This window comes from Bombina bombina, chromosome 6 (assembly GCF_027579735.1).
Source record: "Bombina bombina isolate aBomBom1 chromosome 6, aBomBom1.pri, whole genome shotgun sequence".
Classification (NCBI taxonomy): Eukaryota; Metazoa; Chordata; class Amphibia; order Anura; family Bombinatoridae; genus Bombina; species Bombina bombina.
In genome coordinates, this window is record NC_069504.1 from 437,547,275 (window position 1) to 437,573,822 (window position 26,548).

At 37.6% G+C, this 26,548-nt stretch overlaps 1 protein-coding gene across 1 annotated transcript in view; it reads left to right on the forward strand.

Moving 5' to 3' along the window:
- FNIP1 (folliculin interacting protein 1) overlaps positions 1 to 26,548 on the forward strand; it is a 177,407-nt gene that overhangs the window by 85,832 nt on the left and 65,027 nt on the right. The window contains 9 exon segments of the mRNA XM_053717196.1: positions 3,179 to 3,254; positions 3,842 to 3,930; positions 3,933 to 3,981; positions 4,696 to 4,714; positions 4,717 to 4,758; positions 4,761 to 4,904; positions 6,265 to 6,291; positions 6,294 to 6,352; positions 22,829 to 22,975. Of these exon segments, the coding sequence (XP_053573171.1) occupies positions 3,179 to 3,254; positions 3,842 to 3,930; positions 3,933 to 3,981; positions 4,696 to 4,714; positions 4,717 to 4,758; positions 4,761 to 4,904; positions 6,265 to 6,291; positions 6,294 to 6,352; positions 22,829 to 22,975 (652 nt within the window).

Here is a 26,548-nt window from a genome sequence, read left to right on the forward strand (position 1 = left end):
GTATAACCTTTTTATTTACTGAAAGATTGTGAGCTCAGCAGGGCAGGGTCTCTTTTTACCATTGTTCACTTATATGTGGTGTGCCATCATTTTATTTATACTGCTGTGTGTCTCATTACTGTTTATCTTGTATATTAATTTAAAGTGCTCACACACATGAACATTTTCAATATTTCCTATTTATTTTCTTCTCCTTGACCTGCGCTTCTTAACTAAATGCCTTTATTACCTACACCAAGTCAGGCTTTGTCACAACTGACAGATCACAAGTTGTGCTCAATCCTGACTTTGTTTGTGTCCTTGAGGTTGCTGCTGTGAGTTGCTAGTTTAGTCCATGTGGACACTCTACTAACTGTTCTTTTACCTGTATATTTTGCGTTTCAATATATAGGTCTCTCCTCAGTTTTGCAGCCCCAGGAGGGGCATTCTCTGAGCAAGGCCCGCTCCGCCTGATCGGAGCGCCTCTTTCTTTGCAGGTTTGCTGCGTGCTTTGTGAAGGGTAGTTTAGATGGTGTGTCCAAATGGCATGTTCACCTTCGCTCTTGACTGTGGAAATAAGGAGTAAAACAGAACATGAGTACTGTAAAGAACTTGAATGACATACGATTCACAATAGCCATAAATGTATAATTGGTATTAGAGAGAAGTAACAAATGTTCTAGTCATCAAATAAATTCTAACAAAGTACTGGAAACATCCTGTAGGTAGGAAGATATATAGACATAAGAGAGATGATGAGTAATAAAGTAGTGTACAGATTATTAGAAATTTCAGCCATATATTCTGGGCAAAACGGAACAAACATAATACAGCTGCATAATCAAACAAATTTAAAAATCCCTGTTTTAGAGAGTGGTCCACAGCGATCAACCATATGAAAGGGCCTTACAATATTTTATGAAGCATGGAGTAAAATAAAGTAGATTATTATATATAAATGTATTATTGTATATAAATTCAGTTGAGAAGGCCGTGATAACAAAATAATGATTAGGGGTTGGCAGCCATAATAATTTTGCTTTTTAAAAAAAAAAAAAACCCTTATTTCCAGAGCTGAGCATCACTTTTGTTACGTACTTGCATGCAATAATTAGATGCCTTTAATATCTTCCCATTCACACTCAAGAACAACGACCTGTCCAATTCAGATGCTTTTGGATGCCTGGCTGAACAAGGCATAATTATATGCAATAATAAAACCGAACTGTTTCACATACTTGTGACTTAAACCTTACCAAATAAATCACTTTCTTACTGCACTTAAAGGAATGCTAAACCCTAGATACATGCTAAATATAATGATGTATTCAAAAATACAAATTAGCCCGAGAAAAATATGCAAATGTATTTTTTAAAATTCTGTTACTTGTTTAAATGGACATTAAAAAACTAAAATACATTTTGGGCTAGATTACAAGTCTTGTGCTGTTGCGGCGTGAGTGATATCGACTTTGTGCACGTAACGGAAATATAGCTCTTGTTACAATTTGAAAGTAAACACGAATGCAAGAGCACAATTGCATTTTATATATTGCATTGTATAAGATACTAGTAAAAAAATCTAAATGATCCGTAGAATATATATATATTTTTTACAGTATCTACAGTATAATCATTTTTAATTTTTATTTAAAGGGGGGAGAGTTAATGAGCAGCGGATGCTGCTTTCTCCGTGCGCAGTTTCCAGCTCGCCGGAAATGGAAGTTAAGAAGCAACGTTATAAAAGACTGCAATCATCCCAATCAGATACGATCGGGATGATTGACACCCCCCTGCTAGCGGGCCGATTGGTCTCGAATGTGGGGGGGGCGGCAATCCACAAGCATTTCCCAAGAAATGCTTGGGCAATTGTTAAATGCCGTCAGCGTGTGCTGTCGGCATTTAGCAATGCCGGGCAGGACATGATACGCTACAGTGAATCATGTTCCACCCGGCATTAATAAATTGACCCAATAGTATTTTATATTTACTAATTTCATAAAGTGCGAAACCCGAAGCTTCTTATGCATATTTTACATTCCTATGTTCTTCGCCTAGGAAAAAATTAAATTTTTATTGTTAAATATTATATTTCTGTATATATATCTGATAATGTTAATGTATAATAGATATCTATACCTATATATCTATAGGATATGAAGAACATGGGCGATGTGAAATATTAATAACTCCTGTGTGGGTTAGTGTTTAACGCGATTCATGCTCATTTAAAGTCTATGGGGAGAAAAAAGTAACGCTGTTAAGATATTTGACGTTTTTTAGTTAGCGGTGGTCAGGTTTTGCTTGAGCGCAAACATTGATAGAGCTAAATATCGCTCCACTTGTAATCTAGCCCTTTATAAGCTTAGTATTGATGTTATTTCCCCACCTCCCCTATAGTCATTGGTGCTATCATGTTGATATCTAGGTTTCCACTACATTCCTATGCGGATGTGTTTGCACATGTGCAGCAAGTCTCTTCAGATACCTGCAGTGTATAGTGGCACTCCTAATTAAAAGGGAGGTGGAAGAAATGTATTTTATGTCCCTTTTAAATTATAGAAATAAGTTTAACAGTTTTATATTTTATATAGTAGCGGTTGCTGCCATGTTGTAACTTAGGCTTTTAAAACCTATTCTTTCTGTATCTAGTCTATGATTTTGGAGAGTTAGGGACAGGCATTAATCCGCTGATAAAGTGATAACAATCTCACAGGGTTAGTGTCTCCTTTTAAGTGTAAAATTAAAGGTGCTGTGACTTTTTATCATAACAAGATGTTGTTTTGTCCTATTTGAAACAATTTTACATCTTCATATGTTGCTTAATTAAGGTAAGAGTGTGTTTTAAGAACTTCATGTTCCGCATGCTTTGACAGTTTAAATGTTACTAAGTAGCAAGATTTCTTTGGCTTGTAAATTATTATTTCAATAAACTCTACGGATCTAGAAATTCACTCCATGAAGAAGATGGCGAAACTTGATCAGCTCAGGTGCAGATTGCGGTGTGTGGGTTTGCATGCAGTTTTCTTACATGAATTTCTGTGTCCATTTTTCATTCAGCTGTACGTGGTATGTCACGCCGATGCTATACAGATCCCAGAGAGAGAATCCATGCTATTCTAATTAGTTTGCATATATACACAATAATATTTCAAGTAGTGTTTATACTGCTGTTTGACTTTTTTTTTTAATCTTGCAGTTCACAGTAATCCAATGGACATGCCTGGTCGGGATGATTAAAACGACGACAGGGACAGTGGTATAGCAAGAATCTGGTGAGCATCTTTCATAACCGCTACATCTTTTGATAAGTCCCTTCTTTTTTGGTTGCTAATAGTGTCAGAATTAAACAATGCATCGCACTACATTCAAGCTTGGCAGTGTAATTTCCCTTCTGTTAATTACAGGTTTCCCCCACTTTAGATTTCTAACCCAAGATTAGACATAATATTGTACTTGGTTTTATTATCCGTACATATATTACATTTGCCCATGTAATAAAGAGGGCCAGGTTCTATCTCATGCTTTGTGGTATATAGTGCTCTTCTACTGTTGCTTTAAGGGACATTAAACACTAAATACATTTCATGCACCTCCCTCTAATGATAGACACGGACATTTTTGGAACCTAGCTTTCACTGCCAGTATCTAAAGGCGAATGCTGCACATGTGCAAACACATCAGCACTGGTATTCAGAGAAAGCTAGGTTTTGACAAGTCGGCACCCATGTCTAGAGGGAGTAGGGGAATAACCTCAACACTATCTGATACAATATATTATCTTACTGCTGATTTGTTTTGTAACTTTGCTTTCTATTTACTGTACATTGTTAATTGATGCACTGCTGTATTCTTGCTGTAGGCCTCTCTGAGCAGCCTTCTCATCACTCCCATTTCCCTCACCGGGCCTCTTCACTAAACAGCAGTTGTGGCCTAGCAGCTACCAGCGCCGCTGCGTCGCAGTCAAACAACCAGCTTGGAGAATGGAGTTTTTCCCTGATGGTGAGACTGTGAACACATCCGTTAAAATCCTGGGCAGAACATTGAGATTCTTAATGTAGAAATATAAGATCTCTTGGTGCACTAACATTATTGTAGTTATCCTACAGTTTCTTACTATGGAGACAACAGCAATAGCCATTGTTTTATGTGTGGGTTGCAAGATCTGTATCATTTCTGTTTTGCTAACAAATGTATCTAACTGTGTGGGAGCTGCTTTTAAAGAGATACGATTCAGATACAGCATACAGTGTTAAACAACTTCCTAATTTACTTCTATTACTTTTGTATATTTTGTTGAAGGATCAGCAATGCACTACTGGAAGTTAGCTAAACACATTGGGTGATTTGATAACAAGAAGCATACATGTGCAGCTAGCTCCCAGAAGTGCATTGCTGCTTCTAAGCTTACCTAGGTATGCTTTTCAGCTAAGGATACCATAAATAGGAAGCAGATTATATAATAGAAATACATTGGGAATTGTTTAAAATTGCATTTCTATCTGAATGAAAGAAATAATGTATTTATGGTTTAATACTGTGCATTTAGTATAACAAACAATACTTAGCCAAAGTGTCCTGTAGATAATAAAATTATTCATGCTATGAAACAAGTTTTAATATAATATTTTCTGAAACTACAGTTTTTAGTATCTATTTAGCTTATAAGAGTGCTCCATAGTGTAATTAGAAACTTTACTTTATCTTATAATTCAGGTCTGTAGAAGAAAGTTTCATATATGTTCTGATGAAGGCAGTGGTTCCAACCTGGGAATTGTCTCCGAAAGAAGAAAATTGCCATTGGAGTTAATTTTTCATTGTCCAAGGATGAGGAAGAAAATGCCAAGTTCCATGACTTACTTCTTTGCTCACTTCCCCACTTTTTTGAAAGTCTCATGATCAAGCTGAAAAGTGCAATAGAGCAGGTAGAATTTAACAGCATTACTGAGATCTCATTACAGCCTATTGTCTGATCCTTTATGTTTTCCCTAAAGGGACATCCGTGAATGTTTGCCTTACCAGTTAGAACACTGACATTTTTTTTTAGATAAACTGACAAATGATATTGGTGGACTTGTGTATAAGTAAAATGGGCTACTAGCCTTTATTAAAGGTACTGTCAATTCTAAAATACACTTTCATTGATCAGATAGTGTATGCAATTTTAAAAAGCTATCCATTTTCTACTTCTAATTGTTTCATTTGCTGCTTCATTATCTTCTTATCCTTTGAAAAGCATAGGTAGGCTCAGGAGCAGCAATGCACTACTGGGAGCTAGCTGCTGATTGGTGACTGACATATATACCCTCCTTGTTATTGGTTCATTAGTACTAGCTCCCAGTAGTAAATACATTGCTGCTCCTTTATTAAAGGATACCAAGAGAGTAAAGCAAATTTGATGACAGAAGTAAATTGGAAAGTTGATTAGAATTGTATGCTTTGTCTGAATCATTAAACAAACATTTTGGGTTTCATGTCCCTTTAAAGTGGGATTTGTGTGGCTATTGTTGTGCTACCTTGTCAGAATATGACAATTTTCAGGTATGGGGAGAGGAGATTTGTTGCTGTTTTTCTCCATTGATACATTTGTAATCTATTTCCTAATTACAAAGAAAGCAGCTCCTTTTGTTGTAGTTTTCTTATCCAAGAATTTAGAACATTGTTAGAAGATTGTCAAACCATATAATTTACATCCAAGCACAGAAACCAATTTCAAGATATGTATAGTATAGCTACTTTATTTCTACATGGTCTTACTATGTTCTCTTAAATAAAAGCTTTATAGCTAAATGTTTTTTAACAATTCTTTAGCTAGAAACATTTTTTTCTGCAAGTCTTTGTGTTGCTTCTCTTAAGTGGTAGTTTTTGCTTTTATTATTCTCCTTGTCTGTGATCATCATGTACTAGATTTTTATGTTTCCTGTAAATTTAGTTTTCCTTCCATAAGGCAGGAGAGTCCACAACTTCATTCCTTACTGTTGGGAAATACAACACCTGGCCACCAGGAGGAGGCAAAGACACCCCAGCCAAAGGCCTTAAATATCCCTTCCACTTCCCCTATCCTGGGGTGTCTTTGCCTCCTCCTAGGTGGCCCAGGTGTTGTATTTCCTAACCAGTAAGGAATGAAGTCATGGACTCTCCCTGCCAGGAAGTAAAGGAATTAATCTGGTAAGCATATATTATTATTTTTTTATCCCCCCCCCCCCCAACACACACACACTTTTGTTTTGTTAACTAATTTGCTTTTATATTTTAAATTTTGTAACTGTTCATATTTTTCTGAAGGCAATGAAAATGAGTCGAAGGAGCAGCTGATAGCCAGCCAGAGAAGTTTGGCATATAACAAAATTGTAGATGCCCTAAATGATTTCAGGTGAGTATTTTTATACTTTACATTTACATTTGTATATATTACCTCCATTGCTGTTCATATTATGGAAATATCTTTATAAGGTATTGTGTTTTTTGTCATTGAGGTATTAATAAGTAATAGCTTTATTCTGTATCAGATTCTCAAAAGGTTATTTGAACAGTGAGATATCAGCCCCCAGATCTTGGTTTCACTGGGAATAATAGAATGAAAGTTCTCTGTAGTTGAGGGTGATATGCACAGTGAATAATCTATAAGATATGTAATCCATCATGCACTGGGTTTCACATGAGTTTTAAAAAAGAAATGAGGCATAACTTTCAGAAGTTCATCAGGAGTGTCATAATCCAACTTCTGATGCAATGGTTCTCTATGGGGATACTACAACCATCCACTGCACTAAACTAACCCTCAACCCGCACTTAGTCTCTCTCACTTTAACACCTTAGATCTTTTGGTTGCCTTGCAATAGATTTAAAACATCTATAGAGTAGGAAATATTTTATGACAGACTAACATTGATTTTGGTAATTGTTTCTCAGCTTGCCAATCTCCACTAGGCAATTGCCTTGTTTTGAGGAGTCAGTCCGGGGACTGTAGAATAGAAAGCTTACCACTGCCTGTCTTGTTAGCAGAATCTCCATTATTTTGCTTTTTTTCCTTTCTTAATCTCTGCTAAAGGACAATTAGGAGCGAGGCCTGTGCAGTCTCTCATGTTCACTTCTAATTCTCAGAATGTGAAAACTTATAAATTTCAAAGCATTATATATGAAAAGGGGACCTTGATATATCCCAACTTGGTATGGTATCATTTTAATAAATAGATCTGTTTTCTTCCCTTTCCTTCTGTTTCACATAAAGGATCAGCACTTGGTCATGAGATAGAATGACTTGAACAGTTAGTCACATTTTTAAGGGCATGTGATGCTTAAATAGGCTTTTTTTTATTTTAGACAGATCAGCATTCACTGTTGTATATTAATACAAAATTTACTAAATCTTTTTCAGCCCCATTCATTTAATAGAATTGCTTCTTAATTTTATATCTTAGAAAAATCAACACATGTATGTATTCTAATCCTTATATTTTATACCAGGACAGAAATTATTTCAACACAAACAACTAAAAACAAAACAAAAAAATCCATCCCAAAATTACATCCTTTCTTTTTTTATTTAAAAAAAACAAGTTTTAGTATTTACTGATGTTTTATCCAAACAATACTTTAGGTTTAACGGTCTTCGCCTGCTTCCATGCAAAAATAGCTGTTTTAGAGTGGGGTGTTTAATTTGCACTGAGTCTCATTGTGATCTTGTCCAATCGCTCTTTGTTTTCTTAATGTTTGTGATAAACTGGTATAGAAAATGAATAGCTGACACAAAACCAGGTAGAAAGAGGTGTTTGTATAAATTTATTTTCTGAAAATAAAAAGTGTTTACTTGTATTATCTTTGTTTTTGTGTTTTATAAGACAACGAAATATAGAAATAAACCACCTTTTGAAGATGATCGGAGCTACAAGCTGGAACATATGCCAGTCTCCCTTAGCTTCTTAGTAGTTATAATTGGCATAATCAGAGAAATGTCAGTTGGTCTTTTAGGAGACCCAGAGTCTGTTCTATGTCTCTTAATAAAAATTGCATGGCAATGTTTGGTATTTAATGGACATTTTTAGTGAAGACTTTAAAAGAAAGTGGATAACTCTGGCCATTGGATGTATTAATAAGGTCAGCTAGTATTAGTGAATCTCTGAATAATAGAAGAAGCCTCCCAATAGAATGAATATCAGCAACAAAAGAATCGTAAACATTCATCACATGCTCCTGGAGCTATTTGTAGTCTGTCACCTTCTAGTGTAGGGGACATATAATAACTTCTGCATGTAAATACTCCGGGGACATACTGATGAAGAGTACCTCTCATCACAAAATAAATCTTGTACATTAACCTGAGTTTCAGATGCTAGTAAAAGCACTGTGGAAGATGGAGCGAATATTGTCCCATTCATCAGAAACATCTCGGCTAAAAAAATGCTTAATCCATAGACCCAAATTGTGATAATCATATACTTCCCCAACATGTTCCCCTCCAAGATTGCATTTAACAGGATAGCTAGAAATGGTGGGAGCCGCTTAATGCATTGTCCCAGTCCATAGGCTCCTTCATGGCCTTCTAAAGAAATAGCTTTTCACTTTGGGGTTCCACCTACAGTCCTACACTACCTCAGTCTACACAGGTAGAAACTGGACTGAAGCAGGCTGCAAATGAGGACACATGTAGAGGAGTAGGACCACTGAAGACTTATGGGATGGTTTCTGTCTCCAGGAAGCCAAAGGAATTATGCCTGTTACCTAAATTCTATATTGCCGTAAAAGGTGAGAAAATTGATACCCAAAGCGACAGTAAACACACACAAACAAAATTCAGCATCTTTGCTTAAAAATCTGTTGAATGTAAAAAGATCAGGTTTTACTGCACATGTTTTTCAATAGGCCAAACTCCACCCATCACTTTCCTTATTTGGAGCAGGCAAACCATATTTACTGGAATAGACAGGACTTACCATGGTCATTATGATGGCAAAATCAGCATGGTCCTTGTATTTACTTATCTGATAATCTCCACTGGGACCAAATAGGGGGACACATATGTGGCAGGGTTAGCCTTGATAAACCTGCCTTATACCCTTCCAGTAGCACCAATTGGAAAGCTTTTTTTTTTTTTTTTTTTTACTTAATTTGCAGGAAAATTCTAAAGTATCTTGGTTATTCAGCCCATTCTATTCTCTAGTTTCATTTGCACTCAAAGGGACACTAAAGGTTACTTGTTTTGTCTCCTTAATGCCAGCTTCTATCCTTATGATTGGTCGTGTCACCCCATGACAAAAAAAAACAGTATCAATATACAATATACAAAATAGTTTATCAATATACATGTAAACAGCATCACAAAAAGTTCTTAAATCAATTAAGAACCAATTTAAAGCTTAGTAGTTGGAATTAAAGAGCCAAAATATTTTTACTGTCCCTTTAATTTACCCATGGCATTTTCCTGTCAAAACATTGCATTGTGCATGCTCACAATGTAGAGGGAGCGGTTAATAAACTAAAAGAAAATCAGTATTGTCATATGGGAGCTTTTTTAGTAAGATATTTTTAGGCGCTACCCCATAAGATGTGGATACATAGAAACGAAGTAACTCTTAATTTGCTTCAGAATAAACCATACTTTCTTTTTTTCCACAGAATTCTCTGAATTATTAGTATACTGATAGTATATAGTTTATAGGCTTTTTGGTGCATTTAAACATTGTTTATATGGGGAATCTATTTTAAAGCTACATTTTTTTTCAAAGGCTCAAAAAGAACAAATAATGCCAGAGCATGGAGGGTCTGAAATTCAATGAAAAAAAAAATATTTTACATAGACAATAAAAAGTAAAAACACACACTTGCAAGTGTAAAGCAGGCTGGCCTGATGTGTTTTGGCGTTATGCCATCATCAGGGACCTGTATAGTCACTCCACACCTGAGATTATGTATTCAGAGCAGACCCCTGATTGGACAGCCTCAAAACCCAAAAGGAATGTGTTGCAACATTAACTCTATGTGAACCAGTATGTACATTCAAATATTTGCAATGCATGTATAATTAAATGTGAAGAATGAAAAGAAAAAATCCTATATAGATAATTAATTTGCCACTGAGGGTGAACGTATTTATGTTGATATGCAACCAGCAGTATGGAGGAGAAAAGAAATAAAAAAACAAGAGAGGGAGGAGGGAAAGGGTTGAAGCAGGCAAGGGGAAGGGAAGAAAGGGAAAGAAAGAGGAAAGGGAAGTTAGGTCCAATAAAAAATATGTAAGTATAATAAATGATGACAATCAACTACTGCAATACTTTCTGATTTACTCCTATTATCAATTTTTCTTTGTTCTCTTGCTATCTTTATTTGAAAAAGAAAGTCTAGAACCCTGGACAGCACTTGTTTATTGGTGGATGAATTTATCCACCAATCGGCAAGAACAACCCAGGTTGTTCACCAAAAATGGGCTGGAATCTAAACTTACATTCTTGCATTTCAATACCAAGAGAATGAAGAAAATTTTATAATAGGAGTAAATTAGAAAGTTGCTTAAAGGGACACTGAACCCAATTTTTTTATTTTGTGATTCAGATAGAGCATCGCAATTTTAAACAGCTTTCTAATTTACTCCTATTATCAAATGTTTTCTTCATTCTCTTGCTATCTTTATTTGAAATGCAAGGATGTAAGTTTAGATGCCGGCCCATTTTTGGTTAACAACCTGGGTTGTTCTTGCTGATTGGTGGATAAATTCATCCACCAATAAAAAAGTGCTGTCCAGAGTACTGAAACAAAAAAAGCTTAGATGCATTATTTTTTCAAATAAAGATAGCAAGAGAACAAAGAAAATTTGATAATAGGAGTAAATTAGAAAGTTGCTTAAATTGCATGTTTTATCTGAATCACGAAAGAAAAAATATGGGTTCAGTGTCCCTTTTAAATGTTCATGCTCTATCTGAATCACAAAAGAAATAATTTGGTTCAGTGTCCCTTTAAATGTTTTATGATGCACACTTTGACCTCCCTTGTGGTTATTCCTACATACTGCAGGTTGCAATCCATGCCCATAATAACATTTACCACATGGTGTGTTCTACAGTTAGTGCAGCTGTTCACCTCGTTTACTTTATAAGTAACTTTTTGACTGAAATTGTCCCGTAACCATAGCATGACGACACACTTTACGATTGGCTGCCCCACACTTGTCGTGTCCCTTAAAATAAACCAAACTGTTAGTATTCTTTTTAGAATTGATCATGTTTGGTGACAGAAGATTGCTGTTTCAAACTCTGATTCTAAAGTAGTTCAGGTTGCACATATTTTATGATATATCTTTGAATAATGCAGGCATTTTCTTGGTCATTTTAATGTTTAGAGACTTCTCTATAAGCTATTTTTTTAAACAATACAATTTTTCTAAGTCTGACTACATAAGACTTGTGTAGCAGGTGCACAAATTCCACATCTTTAATTTACAGTCGGATATGTTGGCAAATGCCAGACTAAGGGTCCAGTTTCCCATAATCCATCTCTATATTTAAACCAGTTTCATTTCTGAATCATTGCAAAAAAAAGAGTGGTCTTAGGCTAACTTTGTTTTTGGCTGGCTTCTTCAGTAAGGTCAAGGTCAATTGGCATTGAGTCCATAGACTACAAGAGATTTCCTTAACAGGAGCTAGGTGAATGCCCAGCATTCTGGGGCATATTACACCTCAGCAGTAATCTCACCATGTGGTGTTTATCAGGAATAGTATTATATTTCTCACATGGTCTTTTAACTACCTGAGAAAAAAAAATTGAGTCTGAAAACCGCTAATAACCTGACATGACCCCCATGAGTTGATGGGATAGCAGTACTTGATTCAATGTTAGTGAAAAGGTGCAGGCAGCTATCAAGTATGTGCATGTATAGCAACGTTTCTGAACTCCAATCCCTTCAGTAGACATTCTAGTCTTATTATAACAAGTTTGTTGCAAACTAGTATCTAACCGCTCCAAAGGGGTTATAAACATATTGTTAAATCTTTAGTACCGCACGCACTCCTGTGAAATTCTTAGGCAAAACATGGATGTTGTTTGGCTTCTGTACCTCATCAGGCTGGCAGCCATGTCTGGCTTAGGAGCAGCAAAGTTTAGACTGAGCAATTATTTAACAATACAGTTGTCTAACACATTATATAAGTTTATTATTAATGGCCCATTCCTAGTAAATGGTGGAGTTAAAATACACCTGATATATATACCATGGCAGTAAAACAACTTACTATAATGTTAACAGTGCAGTTACAGATGCTATTTTTTCCAGCAGAAACGCTTATTAAAGTGTGTTAAAAACATTATTTGCAAAAAGAAGGCAGACAAAAATGTTTAAAACTAACAGTTACTTACCCGTTTAGTTTTTACAGTAGTTTTGCACCTAATCACACTGGCATCCAGCCCTCGCTGTAATTACTACGTGAATTTATTTAACTACCCTGTTACATGTATAATCTGCTCAGCATACCCTTTTAATATAGCCAACCTAGAAAATTACCTTTAAAGAAACATGGAAGTCAAAGCTAAATGTTCATGATTCAGAAAGAGAATACAATTAATTTGTTTTTTATATCTTTTTTTATATCTGTTCTTAAATGCATCTCTTTCTTTTGATATGCTTTGTTGAAACTCCACTCCAATCCTTGAGATACTGAGGTAGGCTCAGGAGTGTGTGCATTTTGTCTTGAGCGCTATATGGCAGCAGTGTTTGCAACAGTGTTTGTAACAATGTTATACTGAAGTCACACTCGCACTCCTGAGCCTGCCTCAATATTCTCTCAAGGAAAGGAGCTAAGATTTTAAGCATTTAGACAAAGATAATAAAGGATGTTTTTTTTTAACTGTATACTCTGTCCCTTTGAGTAAAAACTGCTAAAATACTTGACAGTATATGGTTCCGCTTAATTGTGTTCTCCTCTGGGAATGTAGTAGTTAACAAGTATAACTGTAGAATTATTGCACCCTTTTTGTGTTGGGCAGGGTGTAAGCATGTATACACATAGCTACTGAGCCCTGGACTTACTTTGTGAGCCATTAATACTCTTTATTTCTGGTATCCAGAGTTCCCTTTATTGCAGTCACATGTCTACTGGTGAGCAGCCAGCAGAATATGATCTCTGTTGAAGGAAACACTATCAGGCATAGATTTAGCCAGGGGTTACCAGAATAGTAAATAATGTGTCACAAGACTTGGTCTGTCTGTTTAGTGCACACACAATTTAACACCTAAAGCCCAGGATGGTTGTTAAATGCCAATGTTGTAGAACAACAGCTTTTTCTAAAAGAATCCTCTTCTTGTTGGAAAAATAGTGGTTTACTAATAGTATTTATTTTACCTGATGTCAGGGATCTATTGTGCAGACTATATATAATACACAGATTTTACCTAGATGACTTTCAATGTTTTCTTAGGCATTAATGCTAATTTATTTCCTTAAGGGATGATAAACAGTCAGTTTCATTGGTGTATTGTTTGAGAATGTTAATAGAAGGTATTGCAATATGTATTATTCATCTATATAACTCTTTCCTGTGGGGTCTTATTTGTCTACATCAGAACAAAGTTTTGATGTAAACAAATAAGTAAAAATTGTAATCACACGATCGTTCATGTGATCGTGTGATTTAAATGATGGGATCCTGTCGGGGGGGAGTGTCTATGACGCTAGGCACCCCCTCCAGGCCGCAATCCCATTCAGGAAGGCACTATGGGTTCATTACAGCCAAATGCCGTCCTAACGATGCTAAAGCCCAGTGCAGTTAGGACAGAATGAAGGGGTTAAATGGATTTTACATTTTTATTTATTTTTTACACTTTGTGCTTCCTGTCAGAGCACTACAAGGAGGAGGGGCCTTAGCAGGAAGGTTTATTTAAACATGTCATAAACTTCTAGGCTAGTGAACAGACTAGATAACATGGAGTCAGATTTGCTCATGCCCAGAACTGGCAGAGTAAAAACTTAGGTTTTCAAAATTCTCCCCCTCTTATCACACATGGGGCAGTGGTTACAGTAAGAATGTCTAAGTGCTAATTTGTAAAGAAATCAAGTTTGTTTGCTGTTTTTTTTAAACAATCTGTTCCTTTTTAAGTTTACTTTGATTTAACATATTTGTTTTTACCAAAAGAACTCTCATTTAAATTGTTCCCAATGATCCTTTTTACTTTCTGGAGTGTATTAAATTGTTTCAAAGTAGCTCCTTTACCCCTATTTTGGCCTTTGAAGTAGCTGATTTAGCTTGTGGTATCCCAACCTATACTGAAAGTTTCAGCTATTGAATAAACGGATAATGCACTTATGGGATAGGTGTTATTACTAGACATGCTCTCAGGCACAGGTTATAGAGACATGTGAGATTGAAGAGTTTCAAGGCAAATTTTTCTGTTTGTGTTTTTTAGCTGCACTGTTTATTATTAAACGGTTTTGTTTTTTGCTTCTGTTTGCGTGCTGGTTTTAACCACGCCCACTTTCTTGTTCAGACCACGAGAGTGTTTTCTCACCTTCTGACGTTGGTGACGTCATTGGGCCTGCGCATTTCGGCTGTGTGAATTTTTTGCTGCGTAGTGAGGAGCGCTTTAGGAGCGCAAGTGATACGTTGCAGGGTAGATCTGCTTCAAGTGGTGGTAAGAGCACCTCTGTATACTATTTTTTTTCTGAGGTCATTTTATTAAAAGTGTTTATTAAAGTCTTATTATTTTGAATTGTTTAATTCTTACATTATATTAAAATGCGAGAGAGTTTGAATAGATGATAATACCAGTTATGTCTGATATGAATTCCACTCATTTCAATCCCTGTTTATTGTGTTTAGACATGCAAATTGCAGCTCCTATGCAGTTCTGTTCTTTATCTGTAAAACAGACATTGCAGGGTGAAGACAAGTTTTTTTAATGTTGAGCCTTGTGTCTCTCAGGAGGATGTTGTCCTGGTAATGCCAGGACCTTCCCCTATTTCGTCCCAAGCCTCTATGGCAGCTAACACTGTGTCCTGCAGTTCCTCTTTAACTCCCAGCGGAGCATTTTTAAAAGCAGAGATTGCTACCCAGGTATCCTCAGCCTTAGCCAAGTTTCCCAGATTTTCAGGGAAGCGCAAGAGGAAATCTAAGGTTTCAGAGGTTAGTGTATCTGTTTCCAACACCGACCCTCAGGTTCCTTTAAGATCGAAGGATGAGGAGAATTCTCGCTCTGAGTGTGAGATTTCATATTCAGACAGTATAATGCCGTTCTCTGATAGTGAAGGTTCTTCCTTCAGGTTTAAGATAGAACACCTCGGGGTGTTACTAAAGGAGGTTTTAGCTACTTTGGATGATTCTGATTCTCAGGCAGTAGTAACACCTAAGAATTCCAATAAATTTAATAGTTTCTTTGAAGTTCCTTCCTCTTCTGAGGTTTTTCCGGTCCCAGATAGGGCTAAGGAAATCATAGCGCAAGAGTTGAAGAAACCAGTGGTGGTCTCCGGTGTTTAAAGGGACAGTCGACACCAGAATTTTTGTTGTTTAAAAAGAAAGATAATCCCTTTATTACCCATTCCCCAGTTTTGCACAACCAACACAGTTATATTAATATACTTTTTACCTCTGTAATTACCTTGTATCTAAGCTTCTGCTGACTGCCCCCTTATTTCAGTTCTTTTGACAGACATGCAGTTTAGCCAATCAGTGCTCAGTCCCTAGGTCACTTTACATGCATGAGCTCAATGTTATTTATATGAAACATGTGAACTAATGCCCTCTAGTGGTCAAAATGTATTCAGATTAGAGGCAGTCTTCAAGGTCTAAGAAATTAGCATATGAACCTCCTAGTTTTAGCTTTCAACTAAGAATACCAAGAGAACAAAGCAAAATTGGAGGTTTTTCCGGTCCCAGATAGGGCTAAGGAAATCATAGCGCAAGAGTTGAAGAAACCAGTGGTGGTCTCCGGTGTTTAAAGGGACAGTCGACACCAGAATTTTTTTTGTTTAAAAAGAAAGATAATCCCTTTATTACCTATTCCCCAGTTTTGCACAACCAACACAGTTATATTAATATACTTTTTACCTCTGTAATTACCTTGTATCTAAGCTTCTGCTGACTGCCCCCTTATTTCAGTTCTTTTGACAGACATGCAGTTTAGCCAATCAGTGCTCAGTCCTAGGTCACTTTACATGCATGAGCTCAATGTTATTTATATGAAACATGTGAACTAATGCCCTCTAGTGGTCAAAATGTATTCAGATTAGAGGCAGTCTTCAAGGTCTAAGAAATTAGCATATGAACCTCCTAGTTTTAGCTTTCAACTAAGAATACCAAGAGAACAAAGCAAAATTGGTGATAAAAGTAAATTGGGAAGTTGTTTAAAATTGCATGCCCTATTTAAATCATGAAAGTTTTTTTTGGACTTGACTGTCCCTTTAAGAAAATGTTTCCATTAGATTCTTCCATTACGGAGGTTTGGTCTTCAGTACCCAAGGTAGAGGGTGCCATTACCACTCTAGCCAAGAGGACGACTATACCTATTGAGGATAGTTGTGCCTTCAAAGATCCTATGGATAAAAAGATGGAGGCTTATCTTAAGAAGATCTATGCACATCTTGGTCTTCAATGGAACCAGTGGTCTGTATTGCTACAGTGACTAGTGCTGCCTTATACTGGTTTGAGGCAGTAACAGATTCTCTACAGGAGGAAATGCCTCTTGACGAGATTCAGGACAGGACCAGAGCTCTCAGGTTCACCAATTCCTATATTGCTGATGCGGTCCTCCAGGTCCTCAGAATGGGAGCTAAGGCTTCTGGTTTTGCTGCTTTGGCCAGACGGGCTTTATGGTTGAAGTCTTGGTCAGCTGATGTTTCATCTAAGGCTAAACTGAGGGCTCTTCCTTACTTTTGGACCGGGTTTGGCGGAAATAATTTCTGATGTTACAGGTGGAAAAGGGTCTTTTCTGCCCGAGGATAAGAGGAGCAAACCGAAGGGACGTCAAAGTAATTTTCGTTCTTTTCGCAACTATAGAGGAAAGTCCTCCTCATCTTCATCCAAGCAAGATAATAACAAGTCAGCCTGGAAACTGACTCAGTCCTGGAGTAAGAGTAAGCAGGCCAAAAAGCATGCTACCCTACTCTAAATCTGCATGAAGCGGTTGCCCCTGATCCAGGCTTGGATCTAGTGGGGGGCAAACTCTCTCAGTTCGCTCAAGTCTGGTTAAGGGACATTCCGGACCCATGGGCAGTTTAAATTGTGTCTCAGGGCTACAGGTTAGAATTCAAGGGTTGTCCCCCCAGGGGCAGGTTTCACCTTTCCAGGTTATCTGCAGACCAGATAAAGAGAGAGGCGTTCTTGAGGTGTATCGAAGACCTCTTGGCCCTGGGGGTGATTGTTCCAGTTCCAAAGTTGGAACAGGGTCTGGGTTTTTACTCAAACCTGTTCGTAGTTCCCAAAAAAGAGGAAACCTTCCGCCCGATTCTAGACTTAAAATGTCTAAACAAATTCCTCAAGGTTCCATTGTTCAAGATGGAAACCATTCGGACAATTCTTCCTTTGATCCAAGAGGGTCAGTATATGACAACCATAGATTTGAAGAACGCTTACTTACATGTTCCCATCCACAGGGATCATCACAAGTTTCTGAGATTTGCATTTCTGGATAGTCATTTTCAGTTTGTGGCCTTGCCTTTCGGCCTGGCCACAGCTCCCAGAATATTCTCGAAGGTTCTTAGGGGCCCTTCTAGCGGTGATCCGGTCAAGGGGGATAGCAGTGGCCCCCTATCTGGATGACATTCTAATTCACACTCCCTCCTTTCCAAAGGCAGCATCTCACAAGGAGATGTTAATTTCCTTTCTCCGGTCGCACGGGTGGAAGGTAAATGTGGAAAAGAGTTCTCTGGTTCCAGCAACAAGAGTTGTGTTCTTAGGGATGATTATAGACTCTGTTCTGATGAAGATATTCCTGATGGAGACCAGAACAGTCAAAACTATCGGCTTGTTGAGTCCTTCAGGAGACATTTCATCCTTCAGTTGCTCAGTGTATGGAAGTAATTAGACTGATGGTGGCTGCCATGGACATCGTGCCATTTGCTTGTTTTCATCTGAGAGCTTTACAGTTATGCATGCTCAATCAGTGAAACTGAGATTATCTGGATCTTTCTCCAAAGATAGTGTTGGATCAGAAAACAAAGGATTCTCTTCATTGGTGGCTTTCTCAGGAGTAACTGTCCCAGGGCACTTGTTTTCGGAGACCATCTTGGGTGATAGTGACTACAGACGCCAGCCTGGTGGGCTGGGGGGCAGTCTGGAAATCCCTCAAAGCTCAGGGTCTTTGGACTCAGGAGGAGTCCAAACTACCGATCAACATTCTGTAGTTGAGAGCAATTTACAATGCGCTTTTATCTTGGCCTCAAACCAGTTCATCAGATTCCAATCAGATAACATAACATCAGTAGCATACATCAACCATCAGGGGGGAACACGAAGTTCCCTAGCGATGAGGGAGGTGTCTCGGATCATTCAGTAGACGGAAGACCACTGTTGTTGTCTGTCAGCCGTCCACATCCCGGGAGTAGACAACTGGGAAGCCGATTTTCTAAGCAGGCAGACTCTCCATCTGGGGGAATGGGAACTCCATCCGGAAGTGTTCTCCAAACTGGTATCCAGATGAGAGATGCCGGAGGTGGATCTCATGGCGTCCCGCCAAAATGCAAAGTTTCCAAGGTACGGTTCCAGGTCAAGGGATCCTCAGGCCTTTCTAATAGATGCCCTGGTAGTTCTGTAGGACTTCCAGTTGGCTTATATTTTTCCTCAGTTTGCCCTCCTGTCTCGGGTGATTGCCCGCATAAGACGGGAACGAGCATCAGTGATTCTAATTGCCCCAGGCCTCGGAGAATCTGGTATGCAGATCTAGTGAAGATGTCAACTCTACCTCCATGGAAGCTACCTCTGAGGAAGGACCACCTTCTTCAGCTGCCTCTTCTTCATCCAAATCTCGTTTCTCGGAAGCTGACTGCTTTGAGATTGAACGCTTTATTCTATCTAAGTGGGGTTTTTCGAGTCAGTGATTGAGACACTGATCCAGGCTCGTAAGCCAGTCACTAGAAGGATTTACCATAAGATATGGAGGAAATATATTTTTTGGTGTGAAGCTAAGGGATATTCTTGGAGTAAGGTTAGGATCCCAAGAATATTATCCTTACTTCAGGAGGGTCTGGATAAAGGCTTGTCTGTTAGTACTCTGAAGGGTCAAATTTCGGCCTTATCAGTCCTTTTTACATAAACTTTTGGCAGATGTGCCGGACGTTCAGTCTTTTTGTCAGGCCTTAGTCAGAATTAGGCCGGTGTTTAAGGTGATTGCTCCTCCTTGGAGCCTTAATCTTGTTCTTAAGGTTTTACAACGGCGTCCGTTTGAGCCGATGCATTCCCTTGACATTAAACTTTTGTTGTGGAAAGTTTTGTTCTTGTTGGCTATTTCTTCTGCTCGAAGAGCATCTGAACTGTCCATTTACAGTTTGATTCTCCTTATCTCATTTTTCATGCTGATAAATCTGTTCTTTGTACTAAGTTGGGATTCCTTTCCAAGGTTGTATCCACTAAGAATATTAATCCGAAAATTTGTTGTTCCTTCCCTGTGTCCGAAGCATTCTTCAGACAAGGAGCGCTTTCTGCATAATCTGGAGGTGGTTCGCACTCTTAAGTTTTACTTGGAAGCAACTAAAGACTTTCGGAAATCTTCAGCTTTATTTGTTCGTTTTTCTGGGAAGTATAGAAAGTTCAGAGAGCGTCTGCCTCTACTCTAGCTCTTTGGTTGAGGAGTGTGATCCGTAGGGCTTATGAATCCTCTGGGAAACAGACTCCAGAGAGGGTTAAAGCTCATTCCACCAGAGCCATAGCCTCTTCTTGGGCTTTCAAAAATGAAGCCTCTATGGAGCAGATTTGCAAAGCTGCAACTTGGTCGTCTTTGCATACTTTTTCAAAATTTTACAGATTTGATACTTTTGTGTCGGCTGAGGCAGCTTTTGGGAGAAATATTTAGGCATGCTGGTTTTTTATCCCTCCCTATTCATCTGTGTACTCTAGCTTGGATATTGTTCCCAACAGTAATTAAGATGAACCTGTGGACTCACCACATCTTTAGAAGAAAACAAAAATTATGCTTACCTGATACATTTATTTCTTCAAGATGTGGTGAGTCCACGGACCCACCCTTTGTTTTTTGGGTAATTGTTTTAGGTTTTTTACTAAACCTCAGTCACCTCCGCACCTTGTGTTACTTTCCTTTCTCCATTCACTTTCGGTCGAATGACTGGGGTTTATGGGTAGGGAAGTGATACTTAACAGTTTTTACTGTGGTGCTCTTTGCCTCCTCTTTCTGGCGAGGAGTGGTATTCCCAACAGTAATTAAGATGAACCTGTGAACTCACCACATCTCAAAGAAATAAATTTATCATGTAAGCATAAATTTTGTTTTTATACCCTGCAGCTGGTATAACAAGTCATTGAAAATACATTAATATAATAACAATTTTACAGTGTACTGTCCCTTTAATATCCATCTAAAAATAATCATATTTATGTGGAGGTTTTTATTCAATTATATTTTTTATACTAGATTTTTTAAATTAAATCAGAGTATAAAGTTAAAGGGACATGAAACCCAAAAATGTTATTTCATGATTCAGTTAGAAGTAAATTGGAAAGTTGTTTAAAATTGTATGCTCTAATATCTAATTAATTTTATTTTGGTATCCTTTGTTGAAAAGCATACCTAGGCTCAGAAGCTGTGGGAGCCAACTGCTGATTGGTGGCTGCACAAAATATGCCTCTTTTCATTGTCTTAACAATTATGTTCATCTAGCTCTCACCAGTGCATTGCTACTCCTTCAATAAAATATGAATGAAGCTAAAATGATAATAATTGGAAAGTTGTTTAACATTTTATGATCTATCTGCATCAAGAAAGAGAAAATGTTTGTGTTTTAATGTACCTTTTAAATATTTCTGGGAAGCAGCTTCTGTTTTTGTTTATTTAGTATAGGAAATACAGCATTTGTTCTCATTTGCTAAAAAGGGACATCTCCCACAGATGTATTTGTAGGACATGGACGAACCTCTACAGCTCTGACAATAAAAGTTAGGTTATTCACACAGGGTCATTAGTGTTTAAAAGTGTCCTGTTTTAGATGGCTGTGGGATGGGGGGGGTAGAACTACTACTCCCGTGGTGTCCTATTAGCTAGGAGCTAGTGGGGCCTATGTCTTCTTAAAGTAAGTAAATCCCCACAGATGTCTTCAATGTATACCTTCCCTTCATATATACCACTCCTTTCCTGTTGGCTTCATTTTAGTTTCTGCATACTTATATAGTACATCTGAATAAAGAATCACTTTTTATACAGCCTGCTCACTCCTGTAAAGGCTCAGCCGCTGCAGCCTTGTCATGCAGGATATTACCTCCTGGAGAACCTGCTAGTTAGAGGTGGACTATGCATTTGTCAGTGGTCCTATCATGTATAGCTGCCCTGTTTTCAAGGCATTCTAGGAGGAGCAGACAAGTGCTCATATCAGAGTATACAGCTTATAATTGCTGCATCTATGGTTTTTGCACTGTACTGCCAGCTGGCACTTGTGTGTGGCTGGTCCAGTCATGCTCCATCCTGGATGCTCTTCTGGTACTAAAATAAAGCTGGCTTCATATCCAGTGACTAAGACAAGCCTGGGTACTATTTGTAAGAAGTAGAGATCACATATAAATATTAAACGCAACTCATCCAATATGTGGCTCAAATGCATACATGAGTTAGTTACAGCATTTGGCCAAATTGCGATAGGCATAGGTGCCATGTCAAGACCTCTTCATACTCTAGCCCCTAAAGTACATCCATACATGTCAGCCTTCAACCTAACAAACTGATATACAAAAAGGTTGTCACAGCCATTTGTAATTTTCCCTAAACATATACAAAACACAGAAGTAAACTCGCCCATTGACTACCAGGACTTGCCATAATTAAGGGACCTGAAACACAATTTTTTTCTTTTGTGATTCAGACAGAACATACAGTTTTATAAAAATAAGTTTTTAATTTACTTCTGTTATCAGACTTGCTTCATTCACATGGTTTTCTTTGTTGGAGAGCATACATAGGAAGGAAGCTCTTGCAGACTGTTCTTCATAAGACATATGGGCACCACTAATAACTGCATATTTTTCTCCTCATGAGGTGCTATAGAAAACAATATTTATACTTGCAAATTAAGTCAGAGCCAAGGAGACATAAAAACAAAATGTTTGGTTGGGTGTCGATGTCATCACTTTGAGTGCGAAGATACTGTTTGACCTCCCAAAAATATTCCTAGGGGTCAAAGTGCCTTCCTCCAGAGAGATCATCTTAACTGTATGTGACAGGATACTTAATAGAAAAAGACAGAAATATAGAAGACATCTGATAGGGTTTTTGTTCTAGTAGATACAAGGCAGTGTATCCCACAAGTTGCTGAGTATTAAGTTAACACTTTAAATGAAATGTATTTATTGGTAGGTATAAATCCTTTATTTTGTCAATGGAGGGGAAAAAAGCATCATTATTTGATTATGTGGGAGTAATTTAACAAAAATAATTTTATAGTTTATTTTGCATTAGAATGCAGAACCTACGAAACAAATTCACCTCTATCTTAAAGGAACAAGCTTTGTACCATGTTTCAAACAATTGCACACATTTATTTATTAATGTGTTTTAACTGTTGTGGAAATGTTAATTTGATTTTTTTTTTTTTTAAATGCATTTGTTTAGTAAATTACCAAGTTCTCTTTTATAGAATGCACACTTGCTGTCCAACAAAATATATACTGTTTTTTTTTTTTTTGTTTTTTTTTGTTTTTTTTTTTAAACCTCTAGAACAATTATCTGTAATCTGTACACAATGCCAAGGATTTCTGAGCCTGTATGGCTTACTATGATGTCTGGGGCACCTGAAAAAAATCACCTCTGTCAATGCTTTATGAAGGAGTTTGCCTTTCTAATGGAATACACATCAAAAAGCCAGTAAGTATCTTATTTTGTTAGTTTGTAATATAGTATATATATCCAAAGAATCCAAAAAACATTGGTTTCCGAGGGGTAAAACCTAACTTTTAATGTGCATAATAAAACATCCATGTTCAATATCAGGAAATGCCAACAGACCTCAGCAGTCGCAAAACACTGCACGTTTCCTGCCGCATATTCCATGCTTCTTCAGGATACAAATCCCCCAAACCCAGAATTCCAAAATCTGGAATTATTTTGAAATCCAGACTTTTCCATAATTCTATTTTTTTTTAAATATTGATTACAAATTGCATTTTTTTCATCCAGTAAGTTACTTCTTTTATGCCTGCATCTTTGGTCTGGTTTTTGTTTTCTAAAATGCAAATGTTAGAAAGGTTGTAGTTGTTTAAATAAAATAAATATAGACCAACTACAGTATTGTACTATCTTTCTTAGGATAAAATGTATACAAAAGTATTACAAATGACTTTTAGGTTGCATGTATAAGATGTATTATGTAAATATTGCTTAAACTACATGAGATATTATTCTTTATGCTTGTGCCATGATCTCTCCAACCTGTTGCATTTTACAAATGTAAATCTAGAACTATTACTAAACCCAAACCTTTTCTGGTCCCAAGCAGTTTGGATAAAGTGTTTTGTAGTTTGTGTGTGTGCGCGCGCGCGCGTGTGTGTGTGCGCACGTTTGTATACACTTGAGAATGTACCATACATGTATGCAACGTTTATTCAAAAATTATAGTTTTATATTAGCTCGGCAGTTTTCTTAATGAAATAAAATAGATTTTTGTAACCAAAATGAAACTACAGAATGTTACAAAAACGTTTAAGTCAACCTTAAACATTTATGATTTGGATAGAGCATGCAATTTTAAACAATTTTCCAATTTACTTCTGTTTTTAAAATTTGCTTCGTTCTCTTGGTAGAGTAAAACTAGGTAGGCTCATAAGAGCTCAGGGGTGTGCTCATGTCTTAAAGGAACAGTAAACTTAACAAATAATGTTATATAATTCTGCACATAGTGCAGAATTGCATAACATTAGCTTAGTGCCAGCTTTCTAAAGCAAAGGATTGGAGAGATATTTTACTTTGAAGCTGAATTTTGCAGAACGCCACTCCTCGCTCTGAGCAGGACTGTTTGTTTTCCTAAGCGCATTGCAGGTATGCTGTCTAGTCACAGTGTGCACAATCGTGCTATTAAACTCAATGTAGCTCGCTCCCGCTCTGGTCTGGTAGCAGGAGAGAGCTACATTGAGTTTAATGGCGCAATCGGGCCAGCTGTGATTAGACAGCATGCCGCGGTGCGCTTAGGAAAACAAACCTGCTCAGTAGAGCCAAGGGTGGCGTACTGTAAAATTCATTTTCAGAGTAAAATATCTCTCCAGTCCTTTGCTTTAGAAAGCTGGCGCTAAGCTAATGTTATATAATTCTGCACTATGTGCAGAACTATATAACATTATTGGTAGAGTTACTGTCCATTTAAAGGTATACTAAACCCACATTTTTTTCTTTCATGATTCAGATAGAGCATGCAGTTTTAAGCAACTTTCTAATTTTATTCCTACTATCATTTTTTCTTCGTTCTCTTGCTATATTTATTTAAAACGCAGGAATTTAAAGTTTACTAGCCATCCCATTTCAGGTTCAGCACCCTGGATAGTGCTTGCTTATTGGTGGCTACATTTAGCAAACCAATAAGCAAGTGTAACCCAGCTTCTGAACCAAAAATGGGCCGGCTCTTAAGCTTTACATTCCCACTTTTTAAATAAAGATAGCAAAAGAACGAAGAAAAAAATTATAATAGGAGTAAGTAAGAAAGTTACTTAAAATTGCATACTCTATCTGAATCATTAAAGAAAAAAAAATAGGTTTAGTGTCCCTTTTAAGTACTCTATGAGGCCTATTTATCAAATATCTGTCAGACCTGATCCGACAGTGCGGATCAGGTCCGACAGACGTCGCTGAATGTGGAGAGCAATACGCTCTCCGTATTCAGCATTGCATCAGCAGCTCTTGTGAGCTTGTCAGCAGACATAGTCAATATTAAAAAAATACTTGGAAAGGATACTATGCAAAATAGTTCCATAAAATAGTAATGATTAGTAACATACATTTGTCATATTATGGAAAACAATGTAGAAATTTCACCTTTTGAGTACTATACTGATTTATCAGTTGAACGACCAAAGGATTTGTGTGTGCTGGATTGAAAGCAGACAGTTGCATATTTTTAGATTATGGGAAAATCTCCAACACTTGGGGTTTCACAAATCTACAACGTGGTAACCAAAGTCCAAAGGAGACAGTGACCAACATTGTGACCTCAGTGGCAAAAAAAGCAAAGAATAGGCTGTAGCTATATGCAGAAAATGTTTTTAAATATACATCATCTAGAGCAGGGGTCGCCAACCTTTCAGATCTCAGGGACCACTATACTCACAATTTTGAATCCCGTGGACCACTAACATGAATTTTTTTTTAAAGAGGTACAAACCTCTATAATGTGTGTTTACATATATATATATATATATATATATATATATATATATATATATATATATATATATATACACATACATACTGTACATAACTAGAATAACCATAGCTAAGTTATTACTATTTATTTATAAAGCGCCAACAGATTCCGCAGCGCTGTTCATAGGTAACAAAGATAAAAGGACAGTACAATATGAGACACCGGACACAATTTAACAAACAAATACAGGAGGAATTGGGAGCCCTGTTCCCGTGGGAACTTACAATCAAAATGGGTAGGAGGGCGAGAAACAGGAGGTGGGGACTGCAAAGGTGGGAATGATGTTAGTGTGAAGTTAGATGAGGGCAACTATTAGGCAAGTGGAATTCATTAGTTACTGATTTGGTTATAGGCTTCCCTGAACAAGAAGGTCTTTAGGGAGCGTTCAAAGGAGGAGAGGTTGGGGGAAAATCTGACCGCTTGAGGAAGTGCGTTCCAGAGGGTTGGTGCCGCATGAGAGAAGTCCTGCAGTCTAGCATGAGAGGAGGTGATGGTAGAAGAGGCAAGGAGTAGATCATTGTTGGATCTTAGGGGACGGGCTGGAGTATATTTGTTGATGAGTGAGGACAGGTATGGGGGGGCTGCATTGGTAAGGGCGAGGTGGATTAGCCTAGCAGAGGCATTTAGGATGGATTGAAGGGGAGAGGCGGGAGAGAGGAAGGCCAGTTAGTAGGTTGTTAAAGTAGTCAAGCAGGGAAATTACTAGGGAATGGATTAGCTGTTTAGTAGTTTCAGCACTCAGAAAAGGATGAATTTTGGAGATATTGCGTAGGTGGTTGCGACAGGATGAAGAGAGCGATTGGATGTGGGGTATGAAGGACAGATTGGAGTCGAGTGTAACTCCTAGGCAGCGGACTTGGTGTCACCGACAGTGATAGTAAACTTAGAAACTGGAGTAGAATTAGTTGGGGGGATTAGAAGAAGCTCAGTCTTGGCCATGTTGATTTTTAGGTGGTGAGAGGCCATCCAGGAAGAAATGTCAGATAAGCAGTCGCTGATGTGGGAAAGGACAGAAGGAAAGAGTGCAG